At 38.5% G+C, this 18,673-nt stretch overlaps 1 protein-coding gene across 6 annotated transcripts in view; it reads left to right on the forward strand.

The window, feature by feature from the left end:
• acbd6 (acyl-CoA binding domain containing 6) overlaps positions 1 to 18,673 on the forward strand; it is a 192,663-nt gene that overhangs the window by 112,622 nt on the left and 61,368 nt on the right. Inside the window, exon 7 of one of the 6 annotated variants that reach the window (XM_043699921.1) lies at positions 15,955 to 16,066. The exons of 4 other annotated variants lie outside the window; for them this stretch is intronic. In XM_043699921.1, the coding sequence (XP_043555856.1) occupies positions 15,955 to 16,017 (63 nt within the window). In that variant the 3' untranslated portion in view covers positions 16,018 to 16,066. Of the gene's footprint in view, positions 1 to 15,954; positions 16,067 to 18,673 lie in introns of those variants that run through there. One more of the 6 variants, XM_043699919.1, reaches the window with a different exon arrangement.

Here is an 18,673-nt window from a genome sequence, read left to right on the forward strand (position 1 = left end):
GGCGGAGGTGTGGGATGTGGATGAGATGCGTTGGAGTGCATCTTTAACCATGTGGGAAGGGAAATTGCGGTCTCTAGAGAAGGTGGCCATCTGGTGTGTTCTGTGGTGGAACTGCTCTTCCTGGGAGCAGATACGGCGGAGGCGGAGGATTTGGGAATACGGGATGGCATTTTTGCAAGAGGTAGGGTGGGAAGAGGTGTAATCCAGGTAGCTGTGGGAGTTGGTGGGTTTGTAAAAAATGTCAGTGTCAAATCGGTCGTCACTAATGGAGATGAAGAGGTCCAGGATGGGGAGGGAGGTGTCAGAGATGGTCCAGGTAAATTTAAGGTCAGGGTGGAATGTTTTGGTGAAGTTGATGAATTGCTCAACCTCCTCGCGGGAGCACGAGGTGGCGCCAATGCAGTCATCAATGTAGCGGAGGAAGAGGTGGGGAGTGGTGCCGGTGTAATTACGGAAGATCAACTGTTCTAGGTAGCCAACAAAGAGACAGGCATAGCTGGGGCCTATACGTGTGCCCATGGCTACCCCTTTGGTCTGGAGGAAGTGGGAGGATTCAAAGGAGAAATTGTTAAGGGTGAGGAGTCTACCTGCCTTGTTTGAATTTAATCAGCTTTCTAAGAACGATCGTTAACATTACTTGCTGCATCTTCAGAACAACATATTCTTACTCATCACCATCTTCTTCACATGCCGTACAAATTGATGTTCCCTTTCTAAATTTGGATTTTTGCATGTTGTCCTGATATGTGGAACGTGAAGGCTTCAGCATTATATTTCCTTTGTTTAAATTTTGTTCTAACAAACAATTATCTCGTGGAACAATTCTCTTCAAAAGCTGCCTCAGGAGTACTTTAAGGAGGATGTCTGGAGAGTTGTGAAAATGGGGCAGGAGAGGACCGGTGCTTTCACCTTCCTGAATGATTCTGGATTAGTGGTGCTGGAAGAGCACAGCAGTTCAGGCAGCATCCAAGGAGCTTCGAAGCTCCTTGGATGCTGCCTGAACTGCTGTGCTCTTCCAGCACCACTAATCCAGAATCTGGTTTCCAGCATCTGCAGTCATTGTTTTTACCTTCCTGAATGAGCCAGTTGAGACCAGCTTAGTTACTGAAGTGTGCATTACTTTCTGAATTCAGATCTTCTGTTCAAGAGTCAACATTTTAATTGAAAACTCTAGAAATGCATCAAAAAGTTGAGACTTTTAAGCTTATGAAGATGAAGAATGGAATATGTTTTCAGTTTTTGCATCCAATGCCAGATTCTTTCACAATCATCATCGCAAATGAATATGTCCAGTCTGGACATTGCTACAGGGCTATGAATCTACTGAATTCAGTTACAGTATTTCTTTTCCAATAACTTAAATTAAGCAAATTAAATGACATTACAAAGTAGATGTGTACTACTAATTAAGACTGAATCCTCAAATAATCAACTTTGTGCCTTTGTTGTGACAAATTATGCCAAATTTTAAGCACTTTTGTACTATGAATTTGAAACCAAAACCCAGATCAGTTCAGAATTTTACTGCGGCTGCACTTGAAAACAACAATGCAGGAGATCACAGTGGGTTAGACAGCATCCATGGAGAAAAAGCAAGCTCATGTTTCGAATCTAGATGACTCTTTATCAACAGTATTCACACGTTGGATTTGGAACCGATGTGGATCCAGACCCTAGCTGAATAGAAAGTGTAGTAAAAATAGTTATTTGATTTGAAGAGAGAAATACCTTTGCACCAACTAATAGGAAAACCTATTTTTTTGTACAGATGTATAATAGTAAATTATCTATGTGGTAATGTCCCCATGTTATTCTGGTTGAATTTATCCACAACAGTTTAACTAAATGAAGATAAAATCATTGACATAGTAAGAGATTGCAATTCTTTATTGGCATGGCCAGCACTGCACCCTACTTGTAGAAATATGACATTGATTGATTGATTGATTTATTTGAGATTCTTAATTAGGATGCTGACAACTCTGTTTATTCTCTTTACAATGGACTCTCTTCTCTGTTCTTTCTCCCTTCAATTTTTTGAAGTTGCATTTGAGTCTTGCTTTATGCTTTGCTCTTTGGTGCTTTAAACAAGTGTCTGTTTTGTAACTCTGCCAGGTGATTGTGAATTGTTTGTAATGAAAATTTAACGTGGCCTAATGCTGGCATATGTAACCAGCTAATGGGACTGGGGAGTTTGGTTGAGTTCTATTTTGATTTTCTTTTATAAATTAAAACTGTCACTACTGTGCCTTCCCCCCGCCAACTCCACCAGCACAGCAGAACCCTCTCAGTTTGTGTAACACTTTGCTGCACTGTCCAATGACATTTTCCGATTGTGAATGGGAATCCCAATCATCTTTAAGGCAAACTTTACAATCACAATACAGTACCAGAGTTAATATGAATTTGACAGAGGCAACATAAATGATGTTGTTTTAGATTTATTTTAGTTCAGTGCTGTTGTCGTACAAACATAGTTCTTCACTTGCAGCATATGTTTTGTTAGGAGTGGATGTTACATCTATAAGATGTAGATTGTGTAAAATATCACACTTAAATTTTGCTGTACAGAAGGCACCACCCCCAAAGGACACAGTTTCCTTCAGCGATTCACTTGATCCTTGGGTGTGAGATCTGCTTGTACAAGAACTGACCTTCCCAGTTGGTCAGATTTCGTATTTATCCAAATTACATTAATCTGCATTTATCTTGCAGAAAGGCCCTCGATAATTCTCTAATCCCTGCCAATCTGTCAGTCAACAGGACAATCATTTCCATTGTACTTCGTTACTCCCCTGCATAGTGTTCGACACGCCTTTGGGTTTCAGTTTAAGAATCCTATTGTACACACCAATAGCTCGTTAGTAGGATCAGCATGTTTAAGCCATTTCTTTTATAACAATAGCTGTCAGGTTATTTTAGAGTGATAGGCTAAATGAATGAGTGCTGAGTAAATGGAGTACTGGGTTAACTTGTTTTCTGGTTGACTGACAGGGCAAATGGCTATTTTGTTTCATGAATTCACAGGGTTTCTTTTTCCTCTTGTTGTAGGGAAATTATAACTACAGTTTGTCATTACTTAAGGTGCTGTATCTTTGTCACATCTGCTTTTGAATCTTGTGTGTTGTATTTCTCATTTCCAGTGAAATCTGAAGGACAAGAAATACTCCTTCATCAGCAATGCTTTTAAGCTTAATGTCACTTTTAATTTTTTGAAATACAGGATGACCATTTCAAAAATCAAATTTGAACCAAGAACTCTGATATTCTGGTTTTCTTTGTTCATTCTATGTTAATTCCTTTGTGTTTTCTCAGAAAGCACTTGGAGTTCCTATATATAGAATCATAGAATGGTTACAACACAGGGGAGCCATTTGACTCCCCATTATATTCATTCAGTTCTCTGGAAGAACTGCCCAGCTAGTCTTGCTCCTCAGGTTTTACTCACAATCCTGCAATTGTTTCCCTTTTTAGTGCCTATCCAATTGCCATTTGAAAGCCATGATTGCACCTTCCTCCACCAGGCTCTTGGGTTGTACAAGGTAAAAACAATGACTGCAGATGCTGGAAACCAGATTCTGGATTAGTGGTGCTGGAAGAGCACAGCAGTTCAGGCAGCATCCAAGGAGCAGTAAAATAGACGCTGTATTCCTGATGAAGGGCTTTTGCCTGAAACGTCGATTTTACTGCTCCTCGGATGCTGCCTGAACTGCTGTGCTCTTCCAGCACCACTAATCCAGAATCTTGGGTAGTACACTCTAGATTCTAATTCACTACATAGAAAAGATTTTCCTAATGTTGCCTCTGGTCACCTTAAATAGGTATCTCCTTATTCTCTATGTTTCTATCAGTGGGAATGTTTTCTTGCCAACTACTTTGTCTGGACCCCCCATAGCTTTGAGCACCTCTTCTGTCAACCTGCTCCAAGGGCAGAACTGACAGCACTGTAAAATAATGTGTAATACCCCACGAGCTGTTGATTATTTTTGAACTGTAAAAAGGCTGGTTATGCTGATGACTCAGTTGCAAACTGAGTAAGATAAGCCAGAAAGGTGCTAGGTTTCAAGTTAGCTTTTCTCAATTGAAGAGCCAGAATTGACTTTCATGCTTCTGGATTTCTGGGGAAGGGAAATCAGTCAGATTTCTGTCTATGATATTCCTGCTCAAAAAGTGAATGTGTTGCATAAGCAGCTGACCAAGCATGGCGGAGATGCCTTTCATAGCCAAATAGTTTGGCTAATCATTTAATTAAAGAGTGCCTATTTGAGGAGGTGTGAATAATATCAAGTACCTGTGGACTTGCACGTTGAGAAGAGAAGAGAGGAAGATCTTAGAAGGAAACCTTGTTTTCCTTCTGATCAAATCTTGATGCTTGATTGATCCAACAATTCAGCTCATGGGTAGTCCACATCCATTCCCAGAAAATATGTTTTAATGAATTTCTTTACTGATTGTAATGTGTGAAATTTCTCAGCACTGTCATTCCTCAACTGCATTAAATGAATATGTTAAATTTATTTTAATCTGTTTCTGTGGCTTTAAGAGGGCTGTATTGCTACATATTAACCCATCTATTATAAATAAATGCTATTGTTCGCTGAACCAACATTAATCTCCTTTTAATCATATTTCTTAAAATTTGACTGGATAATTAATCACTGCAATCACTGATGGATTAATGTACTTACCAAATAATCAATAAGCACAAGCACAGCAAATTTATCAAAACTTAATGTAAAATATATCACAAGGATTATACAAATTGGTAAGGAAGCAACCATTTCTAAATTAGGTATTTTTAAAAATGTTGTGATAATTCAAATTAATACACAATGATTGGCAGCAAAAAAACTCAACTTCTTTAATATTTCTTTTATCCCATGGAAAAACATGGATCTCGAATTTTATAAGTTCAGTCAGAATGTAGCCTACAAAAATTGTAGCTGAAGAGAAATACAATGTAAATTATGGTTATTCATATATTCCACTAGCACTACATTTCAAAACAATCCTAGTTATTCCCTGTAGTTTAATGAGTGACATTTGGTGACATGGTAATAAGACACACATACCAGAAGATTTTTGGTTCAGTCCTCTTTGCTAAGTTTGATACCAGGTACCCAATGTCCCTTCCTGCCTCAGACTCTGCTGTTACACACGGTGTGATTGAATATCAATATTCAGTTGTTGTCTCTCAGCTCACCTGAACGATATGCATATTAGTGAGGGCTGTATTGGACTCATGGATTATACACAAGTGACAAGTGAAACCTTCAAAAGAGCAAGCGAACTACTGAGGGAAGGTGGAAACACCAATTCATCCTTTACTAAAGGAAATCTTCCTTTGATGAAATTACCAATTGTATTGTAGCCATATTTGCTGATCATAGGCTGGAAAGCAAGCTTGCAAAAGATGTGAATAATTTCAGTCATTGTGTCCCATCTGTTACCTTTTCTCCAATTTGCAAAAATGTGAGGTTATCTCCTGTGGCAAGAAGAAAAGCAGTTTATTATTTAAATGGAGGCTGCAAAACAGAACTATATATATATATATATATGGGTATCCTTGTACCTGATTTTACAAGTTATATTTTAATTACAGTAAGAAATTAGGAAGACAAATGGTATTTTGAACTTTGTTGCAAAAAAATTGGAATACATAAGTTGTGAAATTTTGCTATAACTATGCAGTTGAGACCGAGGTACAATGTACAGTTTGGTCCCTTTTTTTTCAAGGGGAGATGTATTTGCATTGGAAGCAGTTCACTAAATGTTCACAGTTTGGAATGAAAGGTTTGTCTTATGAGAAAAAGTCAAGCAGATTGAGCCTATGCTCGTTGGAGGTCAAATAAATGAGAGTTGATCCTCTTATTATAAGATTCTGAGGGGATTTAACTGGGCAGATGCCAAGAGGATGTATGGGGAAATCTAGAATTCAATAACACAGCCTCGGGGTCTCCTATTTAAGATAGAGGTAAGGAATCACTTCTTAGACTTTCATTAGTCTTTGGAATTCTCATCCACCGAGAGCAGTGGAGGCACGGCCACTGAATATCCTCATGGCTGATTTCAAATTTTCTCATGAAACAGTTAAGAGTTATGGGTGACAGGAAAGTGGAGTTAAGGCCATAATCAATCAGCCACAATCTTATTGAAAGGTGACAGACTGGCTCGTTGGGCCAAATGGCCTACTCTTCTTACTCATGATCTTAGGCTAAGCAGTGGTCTTATATCCACACAATTAATGGGAATACTTTCAGAAAGCAAATCATAATTCTCAATCAATTCTTTGAAATGTTCCAATAGTCTCACTGAAAATCACAAATGCATTTCCTGATGTTGGCAGAGCACAGCAGTGCAGGATTTTTTTTACAGCATACAACTGTCTATGTTTTAATGTTAACCTCTGCCCCATCATACCACAAGTATTATTGTTGTAAAGACATAAACCAATGCTGTTCTTTAGGTGGGGCATAATATGGTTTATTTTGCACAGGTAAAATTGACCAATAAGATATATTCCAAGATATTGTGCACAATTGCCATTTAAACTGAATATATTTTAGAGTGAGTATACAGTTAAATTCTATCACAGTGTTGCTTATAAAATGTAACAGCAAATGAATACCGGGGAGAAAGGCTACATATACAATTGTATCTTCAAGCGATCTATTAAAGATGTGAAAATGTTAAATTTACCTTGGAGCAATCATATGACACCAGCAACATTTGATGTATAAAAGGAACCAGTACTTGGCAAGTGTATTTTTCATGTAAATCATATTTTACGAAATAGAAGGTTGTAAATCATTATTTGAATTTAGGTTGACAAATGCCAGTATAAAGGTTAAGAGTTTTCAACAAAGAATTAATTATAATCCTATAGTAGGAAGATTTGAACACTTTCAGAACAAGAATACAAATAGAATTTATAGGTTTTTTAAATCTGAAATTTCAAGTAAGGACAGTGTAATATCATCAGTTGTAACTATACCTCCATTGTGTATTTCTTTTAAAATAAAACTTTCCCAAATGCATTTACTCATCTGTTTACTGTATAATTATGTAATAATTCAGGATAGTCTGTGAAAAATTCTCTGGTAGGCTCTTTGGGTGTTCATTATTAATTTACAAATTATGACAGGGTTGTACTAGATAGTGACAATTCAGGCGGTTTGATTGATTTTTATTCCAACCCCCCCCCCCAACTCTCCTTGAAAATATAAGCCTGAAACCTCTTAGCATGCTCACGTAAATTTTGTGCTTCTTTTGCCCCTGCCACTTAATGGATTTGGAGGTGTCTCTGGAGGATACAAGGAGGTAGGAATTTGAAACCTTTTCAGAGCTTGTTTTAGGCAGTCAGGCAGGCTTGGTTTAGGGACTGTGTTAAATATGGATGATTGTTAAAATTCTTAATTTTATTAAATTTTTAAATAAAATGAATAAACTTTCATTTGAATTTTTTGCTGAGTTTACCTCCTTTGACTGAAGTTGGAGTGGAATAACTAGGGCATTTAATTAATGAATTTGGGGAAGGCCCATGGGAGTATTCAGAAAATGATAAATTCAAAAGCAGCAAGGGAATATCAAGACTCCAGGGCAAAGTGTGCTTTGGGCAAAAATAAGCAGTGTGAGTTTAAGAAAGCTCATAGGGAATTAAGGACTAAGATGATGTCAGAGAAAATTAGAAAAAAGTCAAAGGCACTATATTTGTGCAATGCCTTTGCAGTAAATTAAATAAATTAATAGTGCAGAGAGAAATAAATAGGTTTGATTGAATATCTATTGTTTGACTTTTCAAAGATAGAAGTAAAATTTAAAGGGAGGAAAAGTAGCCCTGATAATAAAAATGGAGTCAAGAAAAATATCTTAGTTCAAGAAATAACAGAGTTCGGGTGGAGCTCAGAAACAGTAAAGTGTACAAAGCATTGATGTGAGTTGTTTATAAGTCTTCTAACAGTAAATGTAGCACTGAGTATAAGTGATGAAATTAAAGCTGCACATAGTGAGAATAATACAGGTATCATGGAGGATTGAAGTTTCATACAGACTGAGTGAACCAAATTTGCAGTAATAATGTGGGCGGCCAATTGATGGAATGTATGCAAGATCGTTTTCTAATTCAGTATATCAATGAACCAAATTGGAAACAGGCTATTTTGAATCTAGTATTGTGCAATGAGAAAGATTAATTAACCTTGTAATGAAGGGGTCTCTGGGGAAGAATAACCATTGTATGATAGAATTTTGTTTCGGTTTGAAAGTGATTTAGTTATATCTGATGCTAGGTTCTGAAATCTAAACAAAGCAAACTGCAAAGATATGTGGGGTGACCGAGCTAAGTTAGATTAGGTAACAAGCAATGGCTGGCTTTTATAACATTAGTAATAATTCCTTAAAGATAAAAAGTGGTCCAAAAGAAGTTAAAGATTATTTTAGGTCAAAGGGCAAGATTTATAATGTTGCCAGAAAAGAGTAGTAATCCTGAGGATTGGGATGATTTTAGAATTTAACAAGGGAGGACCAAGGAATTAGTACAGGAAGAAAGAAAAAGACAATGGGCCATAATATTCCTTCCCAGATGAGTAGCTCAAGTTGGGAAATTTCTCAACTCTGTTTCCCCATCTCAGTAAAAGTACCCTGAAAAATGTAACGTGTTTCAGTGGACGAGTGCTGTGTAGAATCTGATTCACTAAATCCAGAATGTTGAAAATCATTGGAGAGAGCAAGTGTCAGGGCTGCTGATTAGAAGGTTTTCTGTGAACTCATCCCTTTTCTTTAGGGTGGCATCTAGTCTTCCATCATTCAGCCTTCTCAACTTTCATCCATCCCCATGACCCTCATGCCCTCAGAGCCAAATCATAGCAGCCCCTCATCCACCTCAGACCCTCATACTTTACATGTCAAACCATTCTCCTCATCTATTTCTTCATATTTTCCAAGCCACCCATGCCAACTCATGCCTCACTTATGTCAGTATCTTCTCATATCTTCTGTCCGAACTCTTGCAGCTCCGCATACCATCTATCCCCTCCATAAGCTCGTCCAGTGTCCACCATGAGCAGATCTCCGGAGCAATGTGGAGATGAAAAAGCAACAAAACTTTTCAGCTATCTGATACAGCTCTCATTCGAACACACTTGTTAGTGAAAGATACCTCCTGCTCATTAAGCCATTCAGAACTTGGAAATAATTAATCCCTTGGAAAAACAAATTACTATATAAAGCACTCATAAAAGATAGCTACTCTTTGAATAAATACTGTTGGAAATGAGATGGGAATTCTGCTTTTTGGTCCAGCTTGCATTGTTAAAGGTAAGACTCACAAAACTTGAGTCAAATGAAAGTAGACAACTGAAAGTGCCTTATGCCAAGCTGCCACAACCCAAGCAACATAAGTAAAGAGGAGGGACGGAGGGTGGATATTTAACATTGGGACCTCATTCCCACTGGCCACTAGTTTGACCAATACACAATCTAATACACACACATATTGGTTTTGGGACAACTAATATTGTTAACTGCTTCAATCCTGTATTTCATTGAGTTTGAGATTTTCAGCGAGGCTGGTAGGTTTCAAGAGTTTATGTCAGGAATCAAGTCAGGTAGGTCTGTGAACCAAAAAGGCAGCCTGTCTGGAATCAGGAACCTTTTGATGCAATTTTATAAGGTGTTAATACCTTTACAGGTCATAATTAGATGCTTTATGAAAATTTAAATATGTTTGTAATGCAGTGTTTGATGATAGGGCTTTGTTCTTAGGTAAGTGGCCATTAAATTGACTAGCACTGTGAAAGCATGCAGATACATATCTCCAAAATGCATGTTTGCATTAAACGGAATCAGATTTTAGTGTCAGTTTGACTCTTTGATTTAATCCATCTGTTGATCTATCATTTTTTTATCTATCATTTTTTTATCTACCATTTGAACCTTTGAATTAGCAAAGTGGATAGCTGACTTATTTAATTAACAGTACAACATCAATATAGCCCTAAAGCAGTGGAACGGATCTGCTTCACTACCTCACTTTTAATTATGTTCAGCACTGGGTTTTTCTGAACATAACTGCACATCGGAGTCTAATTATTAAGCTTTTCCTAAACTCCAAACCATATTGATGGATATTAATAGGCTAAGTGAGTGGGCAGACATCTAGCATGAATAATTAAAAAAAGAAACGTGTTGCCTCGATTGCAGAGGGAAATGCAGAGGGATCTGGATGTCTCAGTGCATCAATATCAAATGGCTAGTGTACAGGTTCAGCAAGTAACTAGAAAAGCTAATAGAATCAAATTGTGAAGGGAATTGAACACAAAAGAGGGAGATTATGCTTCAATTATACAAGACATTGGTGAGACTAATCTGGGGTATTATGTACAGTATTGGTGTCCTTATTTAAGGAAGTATCGAAATATATTTGCAGCAGTTCAGTGAAGGTTTACTAGGCTAATACTGGAATGTGCATTTTGTCTTCTGAGGTAAAAACAATGACTGCAGATGCTGGAAACCAGACTCTGGAATAGAGTGCTGCTGGAAAAGCACAGCAGTTCAGGCAGCATCCGAGGAGCAGGAAAATCGATGTTTTGAGCAAAAGCCCTTCATCAGGAATACCTGAAGGGCTTTTGCCCGAAACATCGGTTTTCCTGCTCCTTGGATGCTGCCTGAACTGCTGTGCTTTTCCAGCACCACTCTATTCCGTTTTGTCTTCTGAGGCAAGGTTAGACAGACTGGGCTTGTATCCACTGGAGCTTAAAAGAACAAGTGGTAATTTGATATAAATATATATGTCCTCAGGGATCCTGATACCTTAAGAAAATGTATGTGGAAAGGATGTTTTCTTTTGTGAGACGGAGATGAAGGAGCGTCGCTCCGAAAGCTAGTGTGCTTCCAATTAAACCTGTTGGACTATAACCTGGTGTTGTGTGATTTTTAACTTCTTTTGTGAGAGTTTCTAGAACTGAAGGTCACTGTTTAAAAATGAGGAATTGCCAATTTAAGACAGAGATGAGGACAATCTATTTTTCAGTGTCATGCATCTTCAGAACACTGATTTTCAAACGGCAGAGAAGGACAAGTCTTCCTATGTTTTTAAGGCAGAGGTAGATCAACTTGCAATAAGCAAGAACATGAAAGGTTATGTGGAGTAATCAGCCATGACCTTTGTCAGTGGTGGAATATACCTGAGTGGCTGATGTCCAATTACTGCTCCAGATTAATATGTTTGCAGCTAATGGCTTCACCTCAGCAGGTACTGTTGATACAGCTGTCAAGGAATTTGCAAACTTTGCTTTCACAATTTTAAATTCATTAAGGGATGATGTTATTGCGGAGGGTTTGAATGGCTGTGTGTTTAACATTTATATGAACACTTAAGAGTTCTTAAATTGTTTGAAGATCTTTTTAAGTGGCTGTTTGTTTACCATTACAGTTTGAAGAGTATCTCAAAGAGTTTGCGGTGTTTATAAAGGGCTTATGAATGGCTGAATTTCAGCTGTGTACAACTTATATTAATAAATCTAATTAAGGGGACTGAGTGTGAGACATCCAAGTTTGCTGCTGTTAGAAGGTTAATGGGAAGGTAAATGGTAAGGAGTAGTCTGATGTGCAGATGGATGTAGGCAGGTTGGGGAGAAGGGAAATGACCAAGAATACATCAGAATATAATGTGGCAAAGTCTGAAACATGCGCTTTGATAAGAAAAATAAGAGAAAAAATGAACGGTAAGAGATGGGTAAGTTTTGCATTCAGAGGGACTTGGTAGATATTTTCAAATCAAACTGTTTGGATATGTTATTACACACCAGGTGGGACTTGAACTCAGACTTCCTAGCTCAGATAGGGACATTACCACTTCACCACAGCTGCCAACCATGACATCGTGTTTCAGTGTGTCCTTTAGTTCCCAGCTCAGAACGTTTAGTCTTTCTTGGTTCCAGCAGAGATTTCTATTTTTACAGCCCTTTAGCCATCATTAACTGTGTAATTCCTGAAGATTTCATCTTTGGTACTTTCTTCCTTCATTTTCTCTCCTTGTTCTACTATTGAAGCAACTTAGTCCACAGACTCCACTTCCGCTTCACATGGCTAGCAACTAGCCCTAATCCTTCCCCATCTGACTTGTTCTGTCACATTCTCAGGGCTGCCAGCCTATTTTCCTGGCATTAGTTGGTTTTAGTGAGCCATAGATTATTGTGCCTATCATGCATCATAAAGTTCCCTTGTATTAAGAGATGAGCTAATATCCTCTGTGCTACTAAACTACTAAATGTGGAGAGACCTTGGCAAAGTTCTGGCTGCTCTAAACAGCCTTCATGGCAGGAAATGTTTGTGGAAGAGGAATGTATTTGTTGTTCAAGATGGTATGAATCATGAATCCCTGGGGAAGCTACAAAACCATTCCCATCTCTGTTTACATATTCATTTGAACAGTGACATTCTTAACTATTAGTCAAAAACAGCTCTGTTTCTGCAGAAAATAGATATTGAGTGAGTTTCAGAAGACATAATTTAACTACTAACTTGGATGAGATTTATAGCAGCTGATGATAGCTGTTTTGTATTCAGTTAGTCATTTGCAGTTTAATTAGTCCTGTTTGTTCACTGAATTCAATTTGAGTTTACAAAGTGGGGGAAATGCAATAGTAGAAGGAAAATATGACAAGACTGTTCTGACTAAAAATTTTAAAATAAAGAACTAAAGTCATCTTGTTTGTATGGATTATTGCAATGCCAAAAAAAGGTTCCAAGTAAAACAAAAGTTCCAAGTGTCATCTCTGCCCAGGCTGAGTTCACCAATCCTTATTGAAGTGAGGATTGTTGTAATTGGTACAGTCTTCTCAGACTATAGTTCCTGCTCCTGATTGCCATTCAGCCATTGTCTGGAAGGCAGTTGACGTGCCCTACCATGTTATCCAACTCATCTCCCTGAGTGACCTCTCAGCAGTCTAAACTTGCATGTATTGAACAGCTACTTTGGCATGTCGCTGGATCCTTGATTCCTAATTCAAACCTTCAGATTTTTAACTGAAGAACAAAAGAAAAGAACAGCACAGGAACAGGCCCTTTGGCTCTCCAAGCCTGTGCCAATCATCATGCCCTGACTAAATTAAAACACAAACCTTCTGCCCTTAGTCGGTCCATGTCTCTCTATTCCCTCTCTGTTCATGTAACCATCCAGATGCCTCTTAAATGTTGCCAACATGCCTGCAACATCCAGATGCCTCTTCTGGTAGTGTGTTCCAGGCTCCTACCACTGCATGAAAAGCTTCCCTTGCAAATGTCCCTTAAGCTTGTCCCCCTTACCTTGAACTTGTGCCCCCTTTATAATTGAAACTCCAACCCTGTAAAAAGCCTCTGACTATCCACCTTTTCCATGCCTCTCAAACCTTTGGAGACCTCTATCAGGTCTCCTCTCAGTCATCGTCTTTCCAGTGAAAACAATCCTAATCTCTTTAACCTTTCCTCATAGCCAATGCCCTCAAGACCAGGTAATATCCTGGTGAACCTTCCCTGCATTCTCTCCAAAGCTCTCATGTCTTTCTGGCAGTGTGGCGATCAAAACTGTACACAATACTCCAAATGCGGCCTAATAAGCGTTTTATATAACTGCAACATGGTTTGCCAACTCTTGTACTCCATGCCCTGATGAAGGCAGGCATATCATATGCCTTCTTAATCACCTTGGTCACTTGTGTTGCCACTTTTAAGGAACAATGAACCTGCATGTCCAGATCCGTCTCTATATTAATGTTCCTAAGGATTCTACCATTTACAGTATAATTCACACCTAAATTTGATCCTCCAAGATGCATCACCTCGCATTTGTCTGGATTAAAATTCATTTGCCAATTCTGTGCCCAAGTCACCAATCTATCTATATTCTGTTGTATTCTTTCACAATTGTCATCCCTATCAGTGTCACTCTCACTTACATTAACACGTCCTATAGAAACTTAAAAATAAAGCCCTGGGCTGGATTTCTACACTTCATACCATCAAACCGATATGAATATTTACTGTTATATTTGTAATTGAAGTATTGAATTTTAAGTTGGGTTGAATAAAGCAGTTGCCTTTTTTATTTTGTCTGCTTGTCCCTCAAGGAAATTGTCTACAGTTCGTTTGTTATAACTTTGCTATTGCAGCAATGTGAAAAATGCAGTTAATCATTTGAGCACATTTAAGTTTAATTACTTTCTTATGCCAGTTAACAGGCTCTTGCTGAGTTTTTCTTGGCATTGCAAGCCATGACATGTCTCAGCATATATATTGCGGCTAATAGTATATGATAAATAGTGGACTACACTGTATAGAGTAGGTACTAGCTCAGTATTGAAAAGATTCATGTAGCCAAATGATTAGGACCAAGGTTTTTAGTTATTTGATTATCTAGGTAGCCTTGAAAGCCCTAGATGCTTGTTTAAGCAAACCAATGAAAGCAATTGATCCACTGATAACATAGGCTCGAAAGGGTTACAGCTTGTGACCAATACGTACGACCTATTGTCTTTAATTTGTTCTCTTGTGGTGGCATTAATAAATGTGTAAGGCATTAGCTCCTTTCAGGACCTTGCACTTTAGGATGTGTGTCTTTCTTTCTCAAGAGTCCCTTTAATGGAATTGGAGGTATCTCCAGGGCTCTCTGGGCCTCGGGATTGAAGGCCTTATTGGTTTGGTGTCTGCAGTGGTTCAAGGACAGGGTAGAAGTTAATGTGCATAGGCACGCTCCTGCTTGCTTCTTGATTGGCAAGGTTAACGTTAAGAGGTACAAAACAGGCTGGAGTTTCTTCTATGAGCTCCTCTGATTTGATTAGATCACTCTCCTCCCTGATCCTCTTAACACCGTCTGTGGCCCTGGGACAGTCAAGTAATTTTCACGCTAAATTTGAAAACATTGCGCAGACAATATCAGAGCCAGGGAAGGGGTTCAGACATTATTGAATTGTGGATGAAAACTGACCATGGAGGAGAAACACCTTGAAATTAAGAATGTACTCTTCAGCAGAAACTGTACACATCTGTGTGTGTGTGTGACTGTGACCTTGGTGGAGTATGAAATGTATTAACTCCTTCAGTTATCCAGTAGCAGTGTTCAGGATGTGCACTTCCATTAAGTCCTTTTCTGCTTTTTAAAAATAAAATGCCAAATGAAGTGCCATTACATAAGCCTCAACCCAGAAAGCCCATCAGTATTACTGAGCTATCACATACCACTGGTTATATTTTATCAGATATTCTAATCAACTGTGAAGTCCATAGATCTCTACCTATCTACTTATCAAGTGATTTGTTGTTGCTGAGATCCCTTATTTTCTTCGCCACTAAGACTTCCTCTGCAGAATTACAGTGCTCAGCAATAAATGGCACTTATGTCAGAATTTTGCAGGATGTTGCACTGTGTCAAATCACTTGCCCGAAATATACAGCCTTTTCCAGTAACACTTTGCTGAATAAAACCTGGGAGAATATGTTATGATGTAAAGGTATTATGTGATGCAAAACCACCACCATTTTAACCTTTATTCCCCTTCCACCTATATTACATCATCTTGTAATAATAAAAATTCAAAACTAACTATTACTTCTTAAAGTAAACTGTAAATTTATATTTCAGAGAGCTGGCAGTTAATTTAAAATAGTCGTTGAATTGAGTGCCTTTGCTTCTCTGTTGTCACTTACAGCAGCAGAATTAGTCCATTAACTTTACTACCATGTAACTCAGCTCTTTTGGCTCCCTTCTCTGTTTAACACTGTGGAAGTCATTCATTTGAGCTAAGTTTTTGCCTTATTTCAAGGTATTTTATTACTGCCTCGCATGTTGTTTAAGGTATACCTACTTGGCTTTTGATAATTCAACCTCAGAGATGTTGACTATTGCTTCTGAGGTTATATTTCTTCAGAATTAGACAGCAACAATATACAATTGTTCTAACTGTAGGATTTTATGCCTAGCTACTGAAAGTGATATTAGTTTGCAACACCTGGCCAGCAGCTGGATTGAAGGGGTTGGTTTGAGAAGCGTCTTAAAGGAGCAGAGAGGAGTAAGGACGGCTTTTCAGAATTCAGGGTCTGGACAACAGAAGGAATGGCCACCACTATAAGAGTGAAGGAAATCGGGGATACTCATGAGTCCAGAATCAGAAGAGTTCTCAGAGGACTGGGGTCTCATGATATTCGGAATATGAAGGAATGAGGATGAAGCTGGAACTGTTTATAGAAAGTTTCAAGTTCAAACTGGAATTTAAAAAAAACCTCTCCATTTAAATAAATCACTGATTGTAAAGAATGAAGATATAACAGTGTGTTCAGTGGTGTTACGGTCTGTTTGAAATGGCTTTCATAAACTGCTTGAACTGCACTGCCACAGTTTACGATGTCACCTGAATTGCGCCAGTATTTTATCTCTGGTAATCCATTTAAGTATTGAGTTAGTTAATCTTCTTTGTCTGCACATATATTTCTGAAGCATGTTAAAACACATTAAAAACTTGTCCTCCCACAAATTAGTAGGCACATAAAGAGGAAACGAAGATGGTATTTTGTTCAGTTAGACAATCCTGTGTGCAGTTCTTCCTAGAAGGTGACGTTTTTTTAATCATATTGAGGTATTGTTTGGAAAAGAGGATCAGCTATTATGGAGGATCAAAGAAGTGCTTGAAGAATCTGTCATTTGAATTGAAGGATGAACAATAACATCAGTTGCATTTGCAGATAGCAAAGCACTTGTAGCAAACACAAGAAGGATTACAAGAACTAGTCAGCAAACTAGTAACAGCAGACATAAACTCTGGAATGAAAGTAAACATTGGCAAAATCAAATTGATGCAGGTCTTAAAATCACTGTGAAATATTCATATTTAGATTAGATTAGATTCCCTACAGTGTGGAAACAGGCCCTACGGCCCCACAAGTCCACACAGACCCTCCAAAGAGCAACCCACCCACACCCGTTCCCCTACATTCACCCCTGACAAATTCATTTAACACTACGGGCAATTTAGCATGGCCAATTCACCTAACCTGCACATCTTTGGACTGTGGGAGGAAACCCATGCAGACACAGGGAGAATGTGCAAACAAGGCGGGAATTGAACCCAGGTCCCTGGCGCTGTGAGGCAGCAGTGCTAACTACTGAGCCACTGTGCCACCCCATGTTCATGGGGAAAAGAGAACTGGAACTAGGAAATCAATGGGAAATACAGTTTTTATAAGAAGAGGCAGTTACTAATGAGAGAGCTGAATAAACAAACTTGAGAAACGGCTTGCAGAGAGCTTAATTTGGATTGTTGCTTTGTGTTGATGTGTGACTCGGACTGCCAGCTTGCTAAATAAGTTTTAAATATGGGTTTGGAGGAGAATGGCAAGGATCTGCTGAACAAAAGAAATAACAAATGATGAAGAGGTATAGAGAATGAAAAACAGAAATTTCCTGAATGTAATTGGGCACAAACAAAAAGTCAGACACATTTTTTAAGAAGGTTCAGGCTTGTATGAGACAATACCAAAAGGTTACATGAAACAGGGGTGAGAAAGAGAATATCAACGTCGGATGGTTTGATAATTGAAGAACGTGATTGGCGTAAAATGGAGAGAATGTAAAGACTACCATCAGCCAAGGACCTTCCTTCGGGCAGACCATACATGATGACTGAAGGCAATCATGCAAACTACTTGCACAATTCAGTCAGTCAGGTTGATTAATAGAACAGCTAGTCCTACTTAACAGCTGACCACATTCGTCCTAATGATATTAAATTCACTTACCTTTCTATTTGGAATGCTCGCTTTCAGAATGGGGCCCACCAATTTTTCTTTCCCAAGAGTAGGCCAAGGGACAAGACTGTGATACTTGCACTAGAAGGTACCACATTTATTTTCTTTTTTGGACTGTAATCTGAAATTGAAGTTGGGCTATTATATAACTGAAATACTAGGAGGATTTTACAATGTGGTAAAATCAAGCAGTGCATACTTTTAACTGTGCAATGCAATGTCGATTTTTAAAGCTTAGAGAGATACTTTGAGACAGGGTACTGTCAGGTGTCTTTGAGTTGACCTGCAGTTTATTAGACAGCAGTAATTGCAAGAGAACCAAAGACAGAATGTACACGTATTTGGAAAGTCAAGGATTGATTAGGAATAGTCAACATGGCTTTGTGCGTGGGAAATCATGTCTCACGAGGATTGATGAGGGCAGAGCAGTAGATGTGATCTATATGGACTTCAGTAATGCGTTCGACAAGGTTCCCCATGGGAGACTGATTAGAAAGTTTATATCTCATGGAATGGGAGAACTAGCCATTTGGATACAGAACTGGCTCAAAGGTAGAAGACAGAGGGTGGTGGTGGAGGGTTGTTTTTCAGACTGGAGGCCTGTGACCAGTGGAGTGCCACAAGGTTCGGTGTTGGGTCCTCTACTTTTTGTCATTTACATAAATGATTTGGAGGCAAGCATAAGAGGTACAGTTAGTAAGTTTGCAGATGACACCAAAATTGGAGGTGTAGTGGACAGCGTAGAGGGTTACCTCAGATTACAACAGTATCTTGGCCAGATGGGCCAATGGGCTGAGAGGTGGCAGATGGAGTTTAATTCAGATAAATGTGAGATGCTGCATTTTGGGAAAGCAAATCTTAGCAGGGCTTATACACTTAATGGTAAGGTCCTAGAGAG

This window comes from Chiloscyllium plagiosum, chromosome 11 (assembly GCF_004010195.1).
Source record: "Chiloscyllium plagiosum isolate BGI_BamShark_2017 chromosome 11, ASM401019v2, whole genome shotgun sequence".
NCBI classification, from domain to species: domain Eukaryota; kingdom Metazoa; phylum Chordata; class Chondrichthyes; order Orectolobiformes; family Hemiscylliidae; genus Chiloscyllium; species Chiloscyllium plagiosum.